General features: G+C 49.4%; 2 protein-coding genes across 2 annotated transcripts in view; both read right to left on the bottom strand.

The window, feature by feature from the left end:
• Atp6v0a2 (ATPase H+ transporting V0 subunit a2) overlaps positions 1–18,382 on the bottom strand; it is a 32,052-nt gene extending 13,670 nt beyond the window's left edge. The window contains exons 1-9 of the mRNA XM_021162418.1: positions 18,150–18,382; positions 14,461–14,539; positions 11,652–11,749; positions 10,103–10,240; positions 8,585–8,673; positions 6,261–6,387; positions 2,849–2,931; positions 1,866–1,959; positions 1,089–1,301 (exon numbers count right to left, since the gene is read on the bottom strand). Coding sequence (XP_021018077.1) covers positions 1,089–1,301; positions 1,866–1,959; positions 2,849–2,931; positions 6,261–6,387; positions 8,585–8,673; positions 10,103–10,240; positions 11,652–11,749; positions 14,461–14,539; positions 18,150–18,266 — 1,038 coding nt within the window. The 5' untranslated portion in view covers positions 18,267–18,382. The remainder of the gene's footprint in view (positions 1–1,088; positions 1,302–1,865; positions 1,960–2,848; positions 2,932–6,260; positions 6,388–8,584; positions 8,674–10,102; positions 10,241–11,651; positions 11,750–14,460; positions 14,540–18,149) is intronic.
• A 1,743-nt stretch (positions 18,383–20,125) lies between these two features.
• Positions 20,126–21,132, bottom strand: part of Tctn2 (tectonic family member 2) — a 32,184-nt gene continuing 31,177 nt past the window's right edge. The window contains exon 17 of the mRNA XM_029477800.1: positions 20,126–20,228. Within this exon, the coding sequence (XP_029333660.1) occupies positions 20,126–20,228 (103 nt within the window). The remainder of the gene's footprint in view (positions 20,229–21,132) is intronic.

The following is a 21,132-nucleotide window of genomic DNA, read 5'->3' as shown; positions in this document are numbered from 1 at the left end:
TAGCTACAATGTTCACACTTGCCTAGCAATGCACACTAGCTACAATGTTCACACTTGCCTAGCAATGCACACTAGCTACAATGTTCACACTTGCCCAGAAATGGACACTGGCTACAATGAAAACCAGAGGAGAAACAGACCAACAGCCAGGGTATGTTCACCTGTATGTTCACACAGGTGAGCTAAACGCCTTCAGCAACAGGAAGAAACCCAGCCTCACTCAGCGAGAGCCAGAGCTGGGGCAATCCTTCTGGAAGCTCGACAAGATGCTAAGTATGTGGCTAAGCATGGACTATCCTATGCAGGGGTGTTTGTAACCAGAAAGCACCTGACCAACCGAGAACCAGCCAACAAACCAAGATGCGTGCCGGCGAGAGAATCCGGTCATAAAACAGCTGTTTACTCAGCAGAGAGACCACCACACGATCTGCTGTCTACAGGGAGCCAACGCTAAGGAGCTGTCTGTTGTCCGCCATCCTCTGCACTCGCCTGAGCAACTGCAGGCCAAGCAAAACAGTTCTTTAGACGTTAAGAAAAAAGAGGAGTGAGTTTAATTTTAAAAGGCAAGAGGAAAAGAAAGGCTGCCTATGCCTGTGCCTGTGTCTGTGCCTACCCCTACACTGAATCCTAACCGACCAGTGTCAGAGCCAGGAGGAAACTGAAGCAGTGCCCAGAGGGAGGGACTGTCTCTTGACTGCTGACTCTTTCTTCCTGCTGTGCATTGCTGTGCATTGTTGTTATCTATGTGAGGGCTCCAGACCCAAAGAACTGGAGTTAGAGACAGCTGTGAGCCGCCATGTGGGTGCTGGGAATCGAACCCGGGTCCTCTGGAAGAGCAGCCAGTGCTCTTACTGTGGAGCCATCTCTCCAGCCCTAGGAGACCCACTCTTCAAAGCTGTAGTCTGAGAGCAGGGTTGGCAAGCCCTCTGAGCACTCTAAAACACTTTTTCTGGTTTTTGAGACAAGGCCTCAGACTGACCTCCAGCTCTCCAATCTTTGCCTCAGCTTGCCTAGGCTTGTGGTCCCAAGTGCGCCGTACCCTGTGACACACTATGTCAAGAGGGACCTAATGGGGCAGGGAGCCTTACCGAGCCTTCCTCCAGTGCTCTGCGCAGGCCTGGCAGGTCCACCTCGGGGCACCAGACCTCAGCTATGAGGCACTTGTTGGTGACATCAAAGCTGCACATGTTGAGCATGTGGTAGATGGCCTTCATCTTCCTCACCTGGACCACACGGCTGCACACGGACTCGGCAGCTTTGCAGAGCACTTGCCGCAGATAGTCCTCCGTTTTGTGCAGCACCTGTGGGAGCAAGCATGGGCTTTGAGGCTACACTCACAGCTCTCTGCCTCCACAGCAAGGCCACGAATGGTCAGAGACGGCCAGCTCACAAGCGAACATACAGCCTCTAAGAACAGAACAACCCAAGGGCACTGAAGAGCTCAGACATCCTGTGAGGGGTGGCCAGACAGAAGGGTGGCCTGACTGATGACCCTCCCCTCCCCTCGTCCTGACCTAGCTCCGATACCCCTGAAAGCCACCAATCCCACTCCCAGCCCTGAGGTCTCCATGTGTGAAAATCTTCCTGTCAGTGCTACCGAGACTCCTCAGTGACATCAAGAGAAACTCAAACCCTAGATAGGCAGGAGGGACGGCCCCCACCACACGAGCTTGTCTTCACTGCCCAAATGATGGTCTGGCACACCAGGGAGACACAAAGGGCTCTTCCCTTCACTGCTCCCTGGGCTTGTAACTGCAAAACAGATGCTCCAATGGCAGGAATGCATGGTGAGTGTCCACAACCAGACACCCGGTTGACAGAGAAAGCAGATGTCTTCCCAATGTCCCCAGCCCCGGTTTACTCACCGTGTAAAGGTCTTGGATCCGAGTATTGAGCCCCTCCTGAATCTCCCTGCGCTCCTCTGCCGTGTTTGGATACGGGTAGATGTGGCAGTGGTAACTAGAGGACAGACTTCAACAGTCAGAGGGGCAAGAAGGGCTGCTTCTAAGGCAAGGCCCAGATTCTACTCATGCTAGGCACAGCACCTCCAGCACCAGGCAGGGCAAGGATACAGCCACAGCCACTTTGGGAAGGCCTTGCATGCAACTTAGAGGACACACAGTAAGTGGATCCCCAAACACTCTCAGATCCAAGCCCACCGTGACTCCAGGAAGCCCGTTCCCAATCCGACCTTCCTGAAATGTACCTGAGGTTAAGAACCACCAAGCAGGCTGAGAGCACACCTTAAAACGATGCCAGGATGGTGGTGGCACAACCTGCAATCCAGCACTCAAGAGGCAGAGGCAGGAGGACTGTACGCTCAAGCTGGCTACTGTTTCAGGGTTGACACTCTTTAGACTGAGCTGTCCCCCATCCTCAGACACACAGACAAGAAACTGCAGTCGCCCTACACTGCCTGCTGAGCTGTCTTTCCCTTCCGCAGGGGCCACTTGGAAACACCCTCTGGGCCTCGTCCTGCAGCAGCCTGGCAAAGGGACTTCACTGAGCAGGTGTGGCTTTCTTTTTCATACTAAACATATCTACTGCAAGGATACAAGCTGGGGCTGGAGAGAGAGATGACCTGGCTTCAGTTCATAGTTTGAGCTACCCACATCCCATAATTTCCACTCCAGGGGATCCAATACCCAAGAGTAGGTGATTACAGACTGTATCAAGTTGACAGTTTAACTAGCTAACTAACTAACTAACTAGTGTACCTAACAAGTCCTAAATGCATTAAATAAACAAAAGAATCAGAAGCCTGGCATAGTTCAGGTAGAGAACTGCCCAGCATCTGAGAGGGCCTAGGTTCCAGAAGAAATCAACACAGGAAAGCCTCCTTCCTCACCAGTCACATATCTTCTTAACCTTGTGGCCAATCTGCTCTCCCCAAAAGGAAATCAGGAACACGTACCACTTTATGACTTCACCCTACACAGGCAGACAGAGGAGAGAGCGGTGAGTTCTGTGCACACCCTCGACCCTGGCGGCCCCCACTCTTGCAAACCAAGTTCACTGCCTGGGGCAGTAGGTGCAGTGGCCCTTACTAAAGCATTCCGACTGCAATTCACCTGTTCCCAAGCTGGCGACCATGCCAACTCACAGGCATCTGCAGAGCCACGCCCCTCAGTTTGCTTCTGCCTTCTCTCCCTCCATTCAGCTTTTGATTGTAACTAAGTGCCCTCCCCATCACTGCCACGGCTTTCCTGTGTGTGCTTTCTGTTGATGATGGTACTGTTTAAATGGCCCACTGTGGTGGTTTGAATATGTTTGGCCCAAGGGGTGGCATGATTAGGATGTGTGGCTATGTTGGAGGCATTGTGTCACTGTAGGGGTGGGCTTTGAGACCCTCCTCGGAGCTACCTGGGAGACAGTCTTCTCCTACTGTGAATTTGGAACTTTGGATTTAGAAAGCTGTGGAATCCTTTAAGTGGAACTTACTGGGCTATCCCTGCAGGAATATGGAAGACTTTGTTGCTAAGGGTGATTTGAACTGTGGAAGCCTGGCTCTACAGGTTTTAGAAGAGAAGAATTTTAATAGAGAGACTATTTTTGTGATATTCTGATGTAGAATATGGCTGCTTTTTGCCCTTGTCTGAAGAGTCTAGCCGAGGCTAAGGTAAAGAGATTTATATTAACTGCACTGCAAAGGAAGTCTCAGAAAGGCCCAGCAGAGACTTTGTTCTCTGGTTTGGTCTCATGAAGAGCATGGTCAAGCTGGTTAGACGGAGCTAAGAAATTAGTGGTGATTTAGAAGAGACCAGCATCACTGAGGTGAGATCTGGGAAGTGCTTTCTGAGAGCACAGAGGCTGTGTTCCAGAGATCGCCAAGGTTGTACCTCATGCTGCAGCAGGACTTGCTAATGTGTAAGAGTCACCCAGGTGTACTACTGGTTTTGAAGACATGAAAGGTCATGGAAGGCAGCTGAGGCTGGGCACTGAGAGGCCAGGGAAGGTTCTTGGTCAAGGTGCAGCCCCAGTTGCAGTTTGAGGGCCCAAGACTGAAGGGGTCATACAAAGAAGTTGAGGCTCTGCACCATGGAGAGAACCTATTAGTAGCAGTAGAAGACCACAGCATACCGGAGATGCCAATACCATGGGATGACCAAGAACAGTAGCAGCAGTGGAGTGGAGTCAACCAGAGCTTAAGAGTGCTACAGAGGGCAGAGTCAAGTGACCCAAGCCCAGAAGATCTTGTGTGGATCCCAGACATTGAAACAATAAGCTGTAACACTGAAGCTGTCTTGAAAACCAAGATGTTAGAGGTGCCAGAGCCATGGGGCACCAGCTAAGGAGAAGTTTGTTGCAGTCAACAAAGATGAAAGGAGTTGGAGATCTGAAGAGCGCTTTGAGATCAGACATGGAGATCCAGAGTTTGGAATCTGCCGAGCTGGCTTTTGGTCTTGTTTTGGTCCAGGATTTCCTTACTATGATGAAATGGTAATGTATATTCTATGATATTTGAGGTATGTGATCTGCTTTTTTATTTTGACTTTATAGGGAAATACAGTTAAATAATTAAATGAATTTAAGCAAAGACTTTGAACTTTAAACATTGTTGAGACTTCTATAGACTATGGGGACTTTTGAAGTTGGGCTAAATATATTTTGCATTATGCTATGTTTAGGTATGGCCCCCATAGACTAATATGTTTGAACAAGCCTATGGGGGCCAGGGAGTGGAATGTGGTGGTTTAAATATGTTTGGCCCAGGGAGTAGCACTATTAGGACGCATGGCCTTGTTGGAGGAACGATGCCACTGTGGATGTGGGCTTTGAGACCCTCCTCCTTGCCCCATGGAAGACAGTCTTTTCCTGTTTGCCTTCTGAGCAAGATGTTGAACTCTCAGCTCCTCCTGAACTATTCCTGCCTGGACGCTGCCATGTTCCCACTTCAATGATAATGGACAGAATCTCTGAACCTGTAAGCCAGCCCCAACTAAATGGTGTCCTTTATAAGAGCTGCCTTGGTCATGGTGTCTGTTCACAGCAGTAAAACCCTAACTAACTAAGACAGCCACCAGAGACCATGTCTGGAACTCAGTGAGAACAGTCTTCAGGAAACTTGTGTGGAGAGCCTCGCTCCTCACCATTTACAGTGTAGTTAAAAAGAGTCAACAATGCACGGTAAACAAGTCAAAGAGAAACACAAACAAGTAAGGCCAGACATGGCTCACTGATGATCAGTGACAAGAGATGCCCCAGAAGCAAGCCCATGCTGCCCCAGGAATGGAGAAAGCCCATAATATTTGCCAAGTGTTTACAGTGTCTTTGAACACATTTCTGTGAATAAGAAGAATCAGCCAGCATTACAAATGTTCAACAGAATGATTTCTATGACGCTCAGCTGGAATGTGCAAAACACACCTCATATGAATGAGGGCCTGGGCTCAATCCCCAGCACTGAGAACACAACTGAAGAGTTCTATCTGTTTGTCAGAACCTGCTGAGCTGCCAAGGCTGAGAGCCGTAAGCCTGAGGGAGCTGTCAGGCTGATGAGACATGATAGGCTAGATGGCGTAAACAGTATAGAAAAAGCCAGGTTGGAGGGGCAGTGAGGCAGAGTGTGAGTGGCCACCTTAAACAGGTGGGAAAGAAGGGCCCAGGACTGTTAAGTGTTGGGGAAACGAAGGTGGAGAGAGCCACATGGACATGTGGAAAGACGGAAGCAAAAGAAAAAGCCCACAAAGAAGCATGCTGGGACAGGGGAAGCCTAGACAGAAGGGTATGAGAAGAACAGATGGGGACAGACAGGCCACCACAGGGAATGGGGCCTTCTGATGGAAGTCACTGGAAGATTCTAGAGTGAGACACTCTGGCAGAGGTAGCTGGATGCTGGGATGAGACAAGAGAAAGGCAGGGCAGGGTAATATGGTGGAGTGGGCTACTGAAACCTAGAGGCAAGAAAAGTGCTACCAAAACCCCAACCAGAACGGGCTGAGCACAGGGAAGTGCGTGAGCCAGACTCCCTCTGTTCCTGAGCCCATCCTCTGAGTCTGGGGATGGAGTGGCAGAAGACTCTGGACATCCTGAGGCTGTGGAATGAGCCTTAGACGTGGAGCTGCCACTGCCTGAGATGGGGTCTGGAAGCCCAGCCTTAGGAGAACTGTAGAGCTCAATGTAGGGCTCCGGGTGGTAGGAGCATCTTTGGGTACTCACAAAACGGCATCTGTATACAAGCAAAGGGCCAGTGTGCACACAGGCAGAGACAGGGCTCTGCAGAAGCAATGCTCCAGCTTCTACCTCGGACAGGCACTCACCGTCTCAGGGTCCTCCAGGCACTCGTCCAGCTCTGCATAGGTCACAATGGTGTACCCTTTGCAGGCCCGCCACAGCATCCTTTCAAATGCTTCGACTCTGCCTTGCTGAATCAGGCCAGAAACGAATCTGTGAGACAGTGAAGACCCCTGGCGTTAGCGGACCTCTATCTCCTGCAGGCTGAGGCTGCTGTGAGAGCCATCGAGCAGCAAGATACCTGTGTGCTGGACAAAGGATTGCTGAAGTTGCCTTTCCCATGGCCAGCTGAGTGAGAGGAAAGTTGTAGACTTTCAAGACCAAACCAGATACCCAGCTGCTGTGCCCTCTACACTGATGTGGGCCGTGAAGACCCTATAAATGCCAGTGTGGAAGAGGACAAGCTCCAGATGCCAGCAAGGTGAGGGCATGGGGCGAGGCCACCACGGCCATGACTTCCTGCTCCACGGTCACCTGCTCACAGCTGTGCTTCTCATGGACACGGGGAAAGTCTGCCTACCCTGAGAGCACACAACCATATCGTAGAAGTCAGCCAGGATTTGGTATTGGTTTCTATCACTTCCAAAAACTAAAAAAAAAAAAAAAGTACCAACAAAAACCCTGTTCTAAGAAATACAAAATGGCCCTAGGCCGACAGCATTCCCAGTTGCCTATGAACATGGCAAGTCTCTCCAAAGGAATACATCTTTATACCAATCTTCTGCACGCCCAAATAAGGAACTGGGGAATATGAAACAAGTTTTTAGTAGAGAAGTGATTCCATTACAGAGCACTTGCCCAGAACATTCCAGGCTCTGCCTTCAATCTCAAGAAACATAGAAAAGAAAAGGAGGGCTGGTAGGACACTTAAAGAGTAAAGATGTTTGAGCCACACCCAACCTTACATAGTGGAAAGAAAACCGACTAGGGAAAGCTCTCCTCTGCCCTCCACGTGCATACCAGAGTACGCATGCGTCAACCCCCAAACATACACACTAGACAAGAAAGATAAAAAGCTGCAGATGGGAGCCAGCCGTGGGGGCGCACGCCTTTAATCCCAGCACTCAGGAGGCAGAGGCAGGAGAATTTCTGAGTTCAAGGCCAGCCTGGTCTACAAAGTGAGTTCCAGGACAGCCAGGGCTATATAGAGAAACCCTGCCTCAAAAAAACAAAAAACAAAACAAAACAAAAAAGCTGGAGATGGCTCAGCAGTTAAGAGCACTAGGTGTTCTAGAGGGCATGGATTCAATTCCCAGTACTCTCAAGGTGGCTCACAATGGGCTGTAAATTCAGTTCCAGGGGTCTGCTGACCTCTGTGAGTCCCAGGCACATTCACGGTATCCAGACATACAAACAAGCAAAACAATATATACAAAATCCTTCTTAAAATTAAAAGTAAAAAAAATCATAAATTTTAAAAAGTAAGTAAAATTTAAAACAAAAGGTCACAAAAGAAAATTATACAAGGAAATGCATTCTCATGGGCTCCCTGGGTCAGGAAAGCAGAAGGGACAGAGCACTGCCAGCTGTGGTGACAGGCACCTGCCATCCCTGCCCCTGGGAGGCCGAAGCAGGAGGATCAGAATACCCTCAGCTACACTGTGAGTTTGGGGCCAGCCTGGGCTACATGACATCTTGTCTCAGTTATACTGTAAGTGTGAGGCCATCCTGGGCTACATGACACCTTGTCTCAGTTACACTGTGAGTCTGAGGCCAGCCTGGGCTACATGACACCTTGTCTCAGCTACACTGTGAGTTTGAGGCCAGCCTGGGCTACATGACACCTTGTCTCAGAGAAAAAGGAGAAAGAGGCTGAGGATAAACAACAAAAGAAACAAAAGGGACAGAGGGCAGGCGCAGCCCCTGGAAACATCACTTAACACTAGACCCAGTGATCGGCTCAGCTGGAGAGGCACATGCCGCCAGCCTGAACTTAGTTCCCAGAACCCACGTGGTAAGGGAGCACTGACTCCTGCCATCTGTCCTCCACTTCTGGGAACTCGAGTAAATAAATGTAGGGAAAAATAAAAAACAAGACACACAAACCAACCAAACACCCAGAAGGGACCCCTGTTTGCACCACAGGACTTAGTGCTTCAAAGACCAATTATGGGGTCAACACTGGGGAACATAGATGCAGCTGCTCTCCAACTCAATACACCAAGAGAAGAAGTCCCTTCGGCTCTTAGCTACATCAATGCTGTATGACTAAGTCCAATGTACAGGAGCCCAGTGTTCTCTGAGAGACGATCACTCTGGGCCAATCGCTGTCTGTAAATGGCCCATTCACCCACTCTATGGCCTGCGTCTCCTATTCTACAGGAAGGGCTTGGCGCTCACTGTCACCTACCCCAGCTTGGCGCCCAGCCGTTGCATGCAGCTGTAGTCCAACAGAGAGTCGTTCTCTAAGGCGGGAAATTCTTCATAAGTGGGCTCAAACTGAAAAGACACAGAAGCAGGCATACCGTTAACAGACTCCTCCCTCACAACAAGCTTCCAGACAAGCCCACAGAGGTACTGTACAACCTGGAACAGATGACAACCGAGACGGATAAACTGCCCCATAAGGAAAGTCACGCTGCCAACCCTGACAGGTGAACAGCTCAAGACACTCACACGAGATTGGCTGTGAGGCTGCACCTCGGCTCAAGGGACAATGACTGTATCTAGGGTCACAACTACAGCAAGTGAGCGCAAACGCAGAAGGGATGAACTCTGTCTATCCTGTGCACAGTTAGTTCAGTGCAGTGCAGGCTGAGGCTGTAACTGAGATGCAGCGCTCTGTGCAAATGGTGATGCTGGCGCATCCACACAAGCATCCTCAGCTCACCAAGCCTGCCTGAGACCAGCATGAACCAGTCTTCACTTGCGAGGACGCTTTTCTCGCCCTCTCTACTCACAGCCTTTTAGAAAAACAAAGAGGCTTTTTTTTCTTCATAACCATAAAACATTTGGCTTGGGGCTGGAGAGATGGCTCCGCGGTTAAGAGCACTTGTTGCTCTTTCGGAGGCTCTGGATTAAGTTCCCAGGACCCCATGGCTCGCTGTTCCTGTCTATTAACTCCAGTTCAAGGGGATCAGATGCCCTCTTGTGCCCTCTGTGGGCACTGCACACACTTGGTTCACAGACATATATGTAGGCAAAACACCCACACACCCAAAAATAATAAAATACAATAGAGGCCAGAAAAATGGGTTAGAAATACTGACTGCTCTTCCAGAGGACCTGGGTTCAATTCCCGACAGCCACACGGCAACTCACAACCCTCTCTAACTCACATATGTAGTGTACAGGTATATATGCAGGGAAAACACCCATACACATAAAATAAAAACATTAAAAAATAGTTTTCAAAAAAATTAAAGACAAAACAAACCATCTTTTTCTCAACTGTGAACTCAAGGATCTCGTGGCAGGAAGTGGTGTCCCCGCTAAAAGCAGCAGCACGGGAAGAAGCCTAGGACCCAACCTAAAGCAGAGCAGAGGCTGAGGCGGACCACTTACAACAACGGAATGAGAACACATCCATGCCAAGCATGGCAGCTCCCGCCCGTAAGCCCAGTACTTCAATTTCAAGGACAGCCTGGGCTACCAGTGAGACCTGGTCTCAAATTTTAGCAGGGCCTGAGAGATAGCTCAGTTGGCAAGGCGCTTGCCCAGTAAGACAACGCCAGCTTTAACTCCAGGACTGGGGAAGCAGAGGCACAAGGCTCAGAAGTCCAAAGTCAAGCTGAACAGAGTCCGGGGCCAGCCAGGGCTACACAAGGCTGTCTGGAGAGTAACCATAAAGCAACACATGTGAATGAACTGACAACAAAGCCCACAGGCAGCGTAGTGCACTCTCGGCACGCCTTCTGCTGACACGTACCTCCACATTCCGTTTGAGGAAGGTCTTCGTGACCCTCAGCATGTGGGTATACTCCACCAGTTCCAACAGGTTCTTCCTCAGCTTCTCCTTGTTCTTGGTGACTTCTCTGAGCTCCACCTCCAGCTTCTGCAGCTGTTCCTACAATGACACAGCTGCCGGTGAGCGCAGGGCTTAGTCTGAGAACGCCCCCACAACCCTGAAATCACTGGGGCTCGGGGCTCAGAAAAAGCCACTGTGCCTGGCAGCAGGCCAGAATGCAAATGTGCTGCAGCATGTGAGAACTCTCAGGACAGCAAGGTTCACCAGCTCATTTAGTTCATGGTCAACCATCTGCAGACTGCAGGGACCCCAGCTCCTGCAGGCCACACGCGGCCTCCCACCCCAGTCCCAGCTCTTGCTCACTTCCTTCAGCGGCTTGTCCACCCCACACACTCCATCTATGTTTCCTTTTGTTTGCAATGGAAACCATCTAAGATCAGCTGCTCAGAACACGTTTTCCTGTCTCCAGCTTAAGAGAGCCTCCACTTGGTCCCACTGGACGACTGAGAATATAAGCACTCAAGAAAGGCATCAGTGGTCACAGCCAAGTGTACTTATCCCTCATACCACTGACACAGAATCTGTAAAACAAACCACTGAGCACTGAGCCAATGCAAACTCATTCAAAACTTCCCATCCTGTTCCCCCTTACTGTGCTCTGCATCATCAAAGCTATCCAAGTCATCGCTGCCCATAATTACGCCATAACCAGGCACTGTCCATGGTCCCACTATAACCAGGCCACCCAGCCGAAACAGGATTGCCACTGCTGTCGGGAGGGTGCCATACTTGACATGAGCTCACACACTAAGTGGCTGGCTTCTTCCTCCCAGACAGAAGAGCTGGCCACAGAAGGGCCTCAGCAATACCATGGCCACTATTTGAAAAGAGCGATGAAGGACCACCATATTTTTTCTGAGTACCAATCCCAACAAGAAGTCTAGAAGGGCCGATGTGCTAGTGCAGGCCTTGAATCCCAGCACTCAGAACCAGAGGCAAACAGATCACTATATCTATGAGTTCAAGGCCAACCTGTTCCAAGCTAGCCAGTGTTACATACTGAGACCTTGTCTCAAAACAAAAAGAAAAAAAAAAGTCCGGAGTCTCAGACAACACCTTGTGTTCACAGGCAAGGTGGGGTGATGGCACCATATCCTTCATCCCAACATGCTGACCTCCTACTGGGAGCCTGGAGTGGGAAGGACAGGAAGGCACAGGCCTGCAGCCCCCAGCACTGGAGCAGGGACAGCTGTGCTAGCCTGGGTAATCCCAGAGTGGGCCCTGAAACTTCCCAGGCCACAACAGACACTAAATTCCCCTGAGGCTCCCCCCAACAGCTGTCCACTACAGTCAGACAATGCTGAGCTACAGGTCACTGAGGGCTTGCTAGCCCACTGTCCTTTGTGTTAGGTCACAGCTCAGGGAAGAGAGACAGAGAAGGGTCAAGCTCTGTGAAGGTGACCTGGTCACCCTGGAACTTCTGCTGACAGCATCTTCAGGAGCAAGTTACCTGCATTTCTAGGACATGTTTAAGAGGTGGTGCAGGAGGACTGGCCTCTCCCTCAGGCAGGGGAATATCAGCTCTGGTGATTTCCTGCACCAGGTACACTGTGAAAATAAGACGGAGAGTCAGAGAGTCTTGCTGTGACCCTTTGCAATCTGAACCCTGGCAGCCCCAACCTACTGTGTGCACAGATCCTGGCAGCCCCAACCTACTGTGTGAACAGATCCTGGCCGTCCCTGTCACCTCCTGCATTCACTGGCTAGAGCTACCCAGGTTCTTTCATAACTAAAACCCAGGCTAAAACAGGTTTGGGTACCTCCTCCCATGGAAGGCACTGACGGTGTAGACCTGTACCGCACCAGATGCAGTGAGCTGGTGCTCCCCACAGAGGTCAGAGTCACGGCAGAGCCAGGCTCCCAGCGAGGCACCAGGCTGTGCTTTGCTCTGCTTTTAGGAGCCTCATTCTACACAACTGTCCTGTCCACAAGTGATGTCACTCAGACACATGAACTGTTAATATGCAAATATCTAGAGAGTCCACATGACTAAATGGAATTGTTAACAGTAGGGCTGGAAGCCATGGGAAGTAGTACATGCCTTCAAACCCAACACTTGGGAGGCAGAGACAAGTGGATCTCGTAGTTCAAGGCCGGCCTGGTCTACAGAAAGAGTTCCAGGCCAGCCAGGGCTACACAGAGAAATACTCTTGAAAAACAAACAAAAATCTGATAAATAAATACTAGGGCTAGAGAGGTGGTTCAGAGCACTGCTCCTGCAGAGGACCCAGTTCTCAGCATTGTAAGGCAGCTCACAACTGGACCTCAAGTGGACCACAACAGTTCCAGGAGATCTGATGCCCTCTTCTGGCATTGTTGGGCACTGCACTTATATGTACATAGCCACACACTGACACACAGTTAAAAATAATCTTTTAAAAATATTATGGTTAATTTAAAATCCTGAACTAAAAGTTCAGGTGGTGTTCAGAGAAATGGCTCAGCACTTAACTGCACAGTGTAAGCCATGAGTGAGTGCTCTTCCAGAAGGCCTACGTCCAATCCCCAGCCCCAACACTAGGCAGCTCACAACCACCTGTAACTCCTGCTCTAGGAGACACAACACACCTCTGTTCTCTACGGGTTTATCTGCACTCATGTACACACATAGACAGACATACACACACACATAATTAAAAGCAATAAAAGGCCAGGTGTGGTGGCGCACGCCTTTGATCCAGCACTCAGGAGGCAGAGGCAGGTGTATTTCTGAGTTCGAGGCCAGCCTGGTCTAGAGAGTGAGTTCCAGGACAGCCAGGGCTACACAGAGAAACCCTGTCTCAAAAATCCAAAAAAAAAAAAAAAAAAGCAAAAAAAAAAAATCTTAAAAAAAAAAAAAAAGGCCTGTCGTCCTATCACATGGGAGAGAGGGCAGAGGATCAGCAGTCTAAGGTCTGCCTCAGCTACACACTGTGCCTGAATCCAGTCTGGGCTTCATGAGACCTTGACCGCCCCACTCCAGGTCCCCCCTCCAAACGAGAAGGAGAAGAAAAAGAAATCTCTAGATGAAGGGGAGTTCCTCACTGAGGACAACTGGCACTGGCAGTCTATCCTCTTGGGGGCTCTGGCCACCTGTCACCTAGCCGTACTAGTGGGTGTCCCACAGCCACGAACACATCACTAGGTGGACTAAGTAGGTCACTAAAGGAAAACAGGGCAGGAAGGTGGGAGAGGGAAGTGTTTGGAGAGGAGGTGGGTGTGCAGCTGCAGGAAGACAGTGGTGGTGGTGGGAATAAATATGATCAAGATGCCCTGTATATGTGTACAAAATTTCAAAGAATTAAAAAAAATCCGTAGTTTAAAAAAACAAAAACAGAAACAAAACAACTTGGGGGCTGGAGAGATGGCTCAGCAGTTAAGAGCACTGACTGCTTTTTCAGAGGTCCCGAGTTCAAATCCTAGCAACCACATGGTAGCTCACAACCATCTGTTTTGAGATCTGACGCCCTCTTCTGATGTGTCAGAAGACGGCTACAGTGCACTTACATATAGTAAATAAATAATTTTTTTAAAAAATTTACAAAAACAAAAAAACAAAAAAACCTAAGTAATGATTAATAGTCAGATATCATTCTAAGATGCTGGAGAGATGGCTCAGCGGTTAAGAGCACTGGCTACTCTTCCAGAGGTCCTGAGTTCAATTCCCAGCAACCACATGGTGGCTCACAACCTCTTCTGGCACACAGGTGTACATGCAGTTGGAGCACTCATATACATTAAATAAATAAATAAATCTTTAAAAGAAAAAATCATTGAAAAAGTCAAGGACTCTCTTAGACCCCAACTACTCTGCGGTAAATCTTAGATTTTAGAGATGAAGGAAGTCCCACCCACGGGCTACTGGGTTGTAAGAGTCAAGCAGGAAGCACCAAACTACCCCATTCACAAAGGAAGCCCTGCAAAAACACCAAGTGTTATCATGCCAGCTGTCAGCCACTTCCTGCCTGTCCTGTTCCTAAGTAACAGCTGGAGCTGAGTGCCGAATATTAGCATGTATACAAGGTGCTTTTTTTTTTTTTTTTTTTCGAGACAGGGTTTCTCTGTGTAGCCCTGGCTGTCCTGAAACTTAGGCTGTAGACCAGGCTGACCTCGAACTCAGAAATCCGCCTGCCTCTGCCTCCCGAGTGCTGGGATTAAAGGCGTGCGCCACCACTGCCTGGCTTCTTCCCTCTCTTCTCTTCATCTGTATTTTCTGAAAGAAACAGCTATGCTTGTATTAAGATAAAAGGCATTTAGATTAAAGTGGAAGACAAACTCACCCAGTATTCGTTCGAGCTCTTCACACCTCTTTACCTCACCGACGAATTTTCTTTGAAAAGAACTTACATTTTGGTTGAGCTGAGAAAAGAAAGAAAATTTTGTTTTAAGTTCCTAAAATTTTAAATTTGCTTTTATTTATCTAATTATTCAAGCCATTTTGGTGGGGGGGGGGATCAAATGCAGGCCTGGTTCAATTAAAATGTTATTTTTAGTTACTTAATCCTTTTAGAGTTTGCTCATGCTGGGTCACATCCTGCCCCCGAGCCTGCCCGAGGTGTGAGGGGCGCACACTGTCACGGGCCGCTCCACAGAAGGACTGGCAGGGCTTCTACAGCAGACTGGCAACTGCTACCAGAAAAGGCTGAAAAGGAGCCCTTGGCTCAGAAGTAACCCGTGGAAAACATTTAATTTAAAGAAAAACCATGAATGTGGATATGAAACTTGTAGAGAACAGCAACCTCGGAGACAGAGAGAATCTACACCAAAAATCAAACAATACTCAAAAAACAAAAATCAAAAACAAAACAAAAACAAAAAAAAAAATCAAACAATAGGGAACTGGTGGGTGTGGAGGTCACAGGTGAGTGCCCGCTCAGCAAGCAGGAGCCTCATAAAACCGGGAGTGGTGGCACACACCTATAATTTCAGCACTTGGGGAGGAATCATAAGTTCAAGGTCATGTCTAAGTACACTTGGGGTTCAGAGCCCTGCCTCAAAATAAAGCAAACAGATATGAGAATGGGCTGAAAGTTACCATGCTAATTTCTTCCACAGGTAACATATAGTCATTATTGTATTCTTAACAATAGCAGCAATACCCCACTTTTTGTTTTTGTTTTCTGTGTAACCCTGGCTAAACTGGAACTTGATGTGTAGACCAGGCCTCACGAACCCCCCTGCCTCTGTCTCCTGAGTGCTAGGATGGAAGGCTTGAGCCGCCATGCTTGGCTAGTATCTAACTTTTCTAGGGATCGATGATAAGGATGGGCACTTAGGGTACCAGTTGCATCTGGACTGAGGCCACATTTGCCTTGGGCTCCATGACAGGATGAGGTGTGAGACTGCTGACCCAGCAGAGTAGGAGCGGTTCCCGAGGGAGGCCTCGGTGCCTGTCCGGGATTGCCAGCTTCTTTTAAAGCTTTAGCCAGGAAACCAAAACTGGGGTTTCACTTCTCCGTCCCATCACCTCTCGCTTCTGGGGCTCACTCTTGTCCAGACGAATCGGACAGTGTGACTTCTGTGGCACTGAGAATGGGAACCAGGAGCTGGCAGTCGGTGCTGCCTGCAGTTCCGCTTGCCAATTTTCTTTATGCGGTGGCTTAACTCTTACCCCAACGGCAGGATCTTTTGTGAAGAGATCCTCCTCAAAGATGCTATCAGCCACCACCACCAGCGGCATCGGCAGCTTAGACAGTCACTATTTTTTTGTTGTGTGGGTTACAAATGTTGGGTTTTTCTTTGTTTGGTTGGTTGGTTTTTTTGGAGGGGGGTGGTTTCCATTTAAGGTTGAAGTCACACTAACTCAAAACTAATGGTATAAAAGTGCATTTCAACAGACCCCTTTGTTTTTTGTTTGTTTGTTTTGTTTTTGTTTTTCGAGACAGGGTTTCTCTGTATAGCCCTGGCTGTCCTGGACCCCTTTGTTTTTTAAAATTATTTCTGTGTGTGTGTGTGTCTTTGTCTGCTGGGGTGTGCACACATAAGTGTAGGTGCCTGAGGAAGTCAAAGGCGCCGGAATTACAGACCACTGTAAACTGTGGGTGCTGGGAACTGAACTCTAGTCCGTTGCAAGAGCAGCAAGTGCTCTTAATTGCAGAGACATCCCTCGAGCCTTTTTTGAGTCGTCCCCCTGTGCAGCCCAGGCTGGCCTTGACTTCAACCTCCTGCCTCAGCTTCCAGAGTGTTGCAATATCACACCCTGCTCCAGGCAGTGGAGAGAGAGAGAGACACTACACTCAAGCCTTTCCTGCCCCAGTACCCAAAGGGCCAAGAGAAGAAAAAAAAAAAAGGCTGTCCTCAGAGTAGAGATGGAACTGAGCCCACCTGTTCCTTCAGGACCACAACCTCTCTCTTTCCAGGTCTTCCCACTACTGTCACTATGGAAATCCTTCAGTTGCCCCACCCCGTCCAAGGGTGAGGAGTAGAAAGGCCTGAATAAGCCAAAAATGGCCAGTGATTCCCGCCCCCCTCCCCCATATGAGTGCGCTCCTGACCAATAAGAGCTTTACCACCGATACCTGAGCTGACAGGGACCTATACCCAGTACCCATGAAGACTCAGCAAAACACTTTTGTTTTATTTTCCTCTTGGAAAGAGCGGACAGAGCTTTCTCTTCGGTCAACTCCCTGTTTGAAACTCCCCTGGGTCCACCCTGGATCTCGTGTAACGGCACTCCGTGAAACCTGAGGCTAGGCTCTGAGCTGATAGGACTGCTTGCTTGTTCAACCCCTGAGATTGAAGCATGATAATGGCTTGGCTGGAGTCCTGACAGGACGGAACAATCAGACCTGATGTAAAAAAAAAAAAAAAACCTGCTTTCCTTGCCACTGGAGCCTGGATCATTCTGATGCTCCCCCAAAGCACCACACCCTACCTGGGCAGATATGAAGACCCAAGGGCTGAAGTCCAAGTGGCTTCAGGACCCAGGAAGGGCACTGCACCTGGCCTGGTCTCTCACCTGTCATTTAGGAGTCTCCTCTGACAGTGCAAGGATCATCTAATATCAGTTCGTGGGTAGAGAGGCTCCCTCTTGAGAGTAAGGACCCATCAGAAAGAAACAGGGAAATGGCCAAGAGCCCACACTGGTGGAGTTCAGAGCCATTAGTAGTTATCACGGCCTGTTTGACAGCCTTTCTGCACTGTTCTCCATAGCACATATAGTTGTAGCTCACAATCAGTGGTTCCCGTTGTCCTCCCAGACTGAGCCCCTACAGCACAGGGCCTTCACCTTGCCTTGCTCACTGAGTCCCCAAGGCCAGAAGTCAATAAAAAGCTTTTGTATTCATCCAACAGTGGTTTATTAATGCCAATAAATGCCAGGGCCCGGGCCACTCGTGGAAAATGAGGAAAGGAACAAGTTGGGCAAGGTCCTGACCCTTACAAGTTGCCAGAGCACGGAGGTTGAACATGAGCCAAAGGCTGCGTTCACAAGTGTGTTATTATAGTTGCAGAGACAGCCTCCATTCCACACCTACTGACCGTGACCCAGGTCCTTGTCACTTGCCAACCACGCCGGCGCATCATCACAGAGGAGTTAAGAATTCAAAAGCTCTCGAAGGACTCACAACCTGTCGGACTACCTCATCCCTCTTCCTGCCTCTCTTCTCCCATCGAGTACTGCTCCGAGAGGTCCCTCCTTAGTCACCCCGGAAAACCACCTCTGGGGAACCTCCTCCTCCACATCTTCCCACTGCCAGCTCCTGTTCCATCCCGATCTCAGCTCAAAGACCGTCTCCTTGGAGGGAGTCTCCCTTAACCAACCTGCAAAGCCATCTCCAGAGACCCTCCTCTGTCTCCCTGACAGCTCCTGTCCCATCTGGGTCTCGGCTCAAAGTTCGCCTCCTTAGAGGGGCCCTCCTTGGCTACCCTGCAAAGCAACCTCCCTGCCCGAGTCCCCCGCGGTGCCAGCCTGCTTTGGCGGCACCCAGCCCTGGGACCTCACAGGCCCGCAGGCCGCGGGGACACTCACGTCTCGGAACTGAACCAGGCCCTTCTCGCCCAGCGCGCTCAGACACTCGTAGGCCGTGCCCGACTGCAGGAAGAGCTGCGCCAGGCACATGCTCTCGCTGCGGAAGAGAGAGCCCATGGCGGCGCTGCCTCGCTCAGCCTCCACGGCCCGCGCACCCGCACCATGGGGCTCCCCTCCGCTGCCACCGCGGCCACCGCTCAGCCGCCGCCACAGCCACCCGCCCCGCCCCGCCCACCGCCGCAGCCGGTTCCGGTTCCGCCCCGGGGAACCGCCCACCGCAGATTGACCAATAAACGGCCGGAATCGTGGCAGTCCGTCACTACGGATCAGCCAATCCGCACACAGAAGGCAGGATTTCCCTAATTGGGTGACCCCTGCGCGGCTTTTAGAGTTTTGTTCTTTCAATAGTTCATTGGTTTGTCCTGGATCCCGAACTGGTTTTAAATTGACAATCCTCCTGCCTCAGCTTTCCCAGGACCAGGATTGTAGGCGTGCCCGACTACGACCAGCTACTTTTGAAGATGTTTTTGTTCTATTCGAAACAGTCTATGTAGCTCTGGATGTCATGATGTAGATCTGCCTGCCTTTACAAACTCTGAGCGCTGGGATTTAAGATGTGCACCATCACACTTCTTGAAGTCTTTTTTTTTTTTTTTTTCTCTTCTCGTCTCTTCTCTTCTCCTCTCCTCTCCTCTACCTCTCTTCTACCTCTTCACTCTTCTCTTCCCCTCCTCAACCCCTCCTCCCCTCCTCTCTTTTCTTCTCCCCTCTCTTTTCTGACAAGGTCTCATTTTGTAGTCCTGGCTGTTCTGGACTTCCCCTTGTAGATCAGGCTGACCTCAAACTCACCGAGATCATCCTGCCTCCCCGTCCTTGTGCTGAAATTAAAGGTGTGCACCATCGTGCCCCATGGCTTTATTTCCTCTTAGATGTTCTTTGGATTTCATACATGTATACAACCAAATTATGATCATGTTCAGCCCGTTTCTCTATCCAACTCCCTCAGTATTCCAAAACGTTCCCCCTCTCAATTTCATGTCTTCTTTTGTGATAATCCCCTAAATCCAACTAATTCTGTTCACTTGTGCATGGGTGTGGGTGGGGTCATGCACCAGAGGATGAGAAATATACTTATTTATCTACTTCTTTTCTTTCTTTCTTTCTTTTTCTTTCTTTCTTTCTTTCTCTTTCTTCCTTCCTTTCTTTTCTTTTTGAGATAGGGTCCCATGTATATCAAACTTAAGTAGCAGAGGATGATTTTGAACTCCAGACCCTTCTGCACCTAACCCATTATGCCTCCTCCAGTGCTGTAATCACAGTCAAGCGTGGCCACATCAGGTTTGTGTTGTGCTGCAGATGGAACCCAGGACCTCATATGTGCTAGGCAGGTATTCTCACATATGTGCTAGGCAGGTATTCTCAGTAACTTAGGCGGTTTTGTTTGTTTGTTTTTGTTTTTTTTTTTTTTGCATTTTATGCACCCTGGGGTCTGGAGATGGCTCAGGTGTTAAGAACATTTACAGCTCTTAACAGTAAGCTTTAGGGGTCCCAGGACCCCCATCAGGTGTCACACAACCATGTATAACTGCAATTTCAGGAAATCCAATGCCTCCTTCTGACCTTGATAGGCTTCACGCATATACGCACTCAAGCACACAAATAAACCTTTAAAGAGATTTGTATTATTTTAAAATGTGTGTGTATGCATGCATGACTTGCAGAAGCCAGGGAATTTAGACACATACACACACACCATGAACTAGAATTAGAGTGAGCTGCCTGACATGGGAACCAAACTCAGGTCCCCTAAAAGGAGAATATGTGCTCTTAACCACTGAGCCCTCTCTCCAGCCTAATGGGGGTTGGGAGGAGTCTCTTAACCATTTTGTGTGCCGTTAAGTTGTTTCAAGTATACCCTTTTATTCTTAGTGGAGGTACAGAAGATGCAGCCATCATCCTTAGTCTGAGAACATCCATTAACCCACAAGATACTGGTTCAGTCGCAGCCAGCCACCACCAGCTGCCTTTGTCACAGTGGATTTGCCAGCCCAGGAGGGGTACAGTCCGTGGAAGTAGGCCCTAAATGGTGCAGTGTAGAGCCTCTGCAATCCCTCAAGCCACACTGCTAACCTCCAGCAGTCATGAGACTCAGCAATAGCATACACTTTGATGTGTGCTTAAAATCTTTGGCTTCTCTTACTGCATTCCAAATAAAATCCAATCCCCTCACCATTGCAGAGGAGAACACATTCGATGCGGCTTCTGCTTCCTACCATGGGCCCTGGCTCCTTTCGTTGGGCCACACCCCCTCCCTGCTTTTCCCTGGCCTACACACTTGAACTCTGGAGTCCTTTAGTTTAAAATACTGGCCCACGGGACCGTCTCAAAGCTGACTCCTTTAGATCTCAGCTCAAATGACCAGTTAGGTTTTACTGTCAACATGACACAATGTCACCTGAGACAAGGGAGTCTCAACTGAGGGATGACACAGATCTGACTGCCCGGTAGCCACGGCTATGGCGAATTATCTTGACTGCTGATTGATGGGGAAGGTCCAGACCACTACGGGCAGTGTCACCGCTGGATAGGTGGTCCAGGGCAGTTTAAGAGAGCTGGCTGAGACATTGTGTTGCAAGGTTTAAAACTCAGCACTCAGAAGGGGGAGGAGGCGGAACTCTATGGTTTCTAGGCTGGTCTGGTCTACACAGCGAGAAATACAGCATGTAATACTACAGAAGGGCTGAGATGGCTCCTGGGTAAAGGCACTGTCTACACAAGCCTGACAACCGGTGTTCCCGCCCTGGATACCAAAGGCAGAAGGAGAAAACTGACTCCCAAAGCTTGTCCTCAATGTACTTGCACCTGCATCACTCAAACACACAGACACTAATCATCACCACCACCACCACCACCATCATCACCATCACCACCACCACCATCATCATCACCACCACCACCACCACCATCATCACCATCATCACCA

Source organism: Mus caroli, chromosome 5 (assembly GCF_900094665.2).
Source record: "Mus caroli chromosome 5, CAROLI_EIJ_v1.1, whole genome shotgun sequence".
Lineage (NCBI taxonomy): Eukaryota > Metazoa > Chordata > Mammalia > Rodentia > Muridae > Mus > Mus caroli.
Note: the sequence above shows the minus strand (reverse complement) of the source record. Positions and strands in the feature narration are given on the sequence as shown.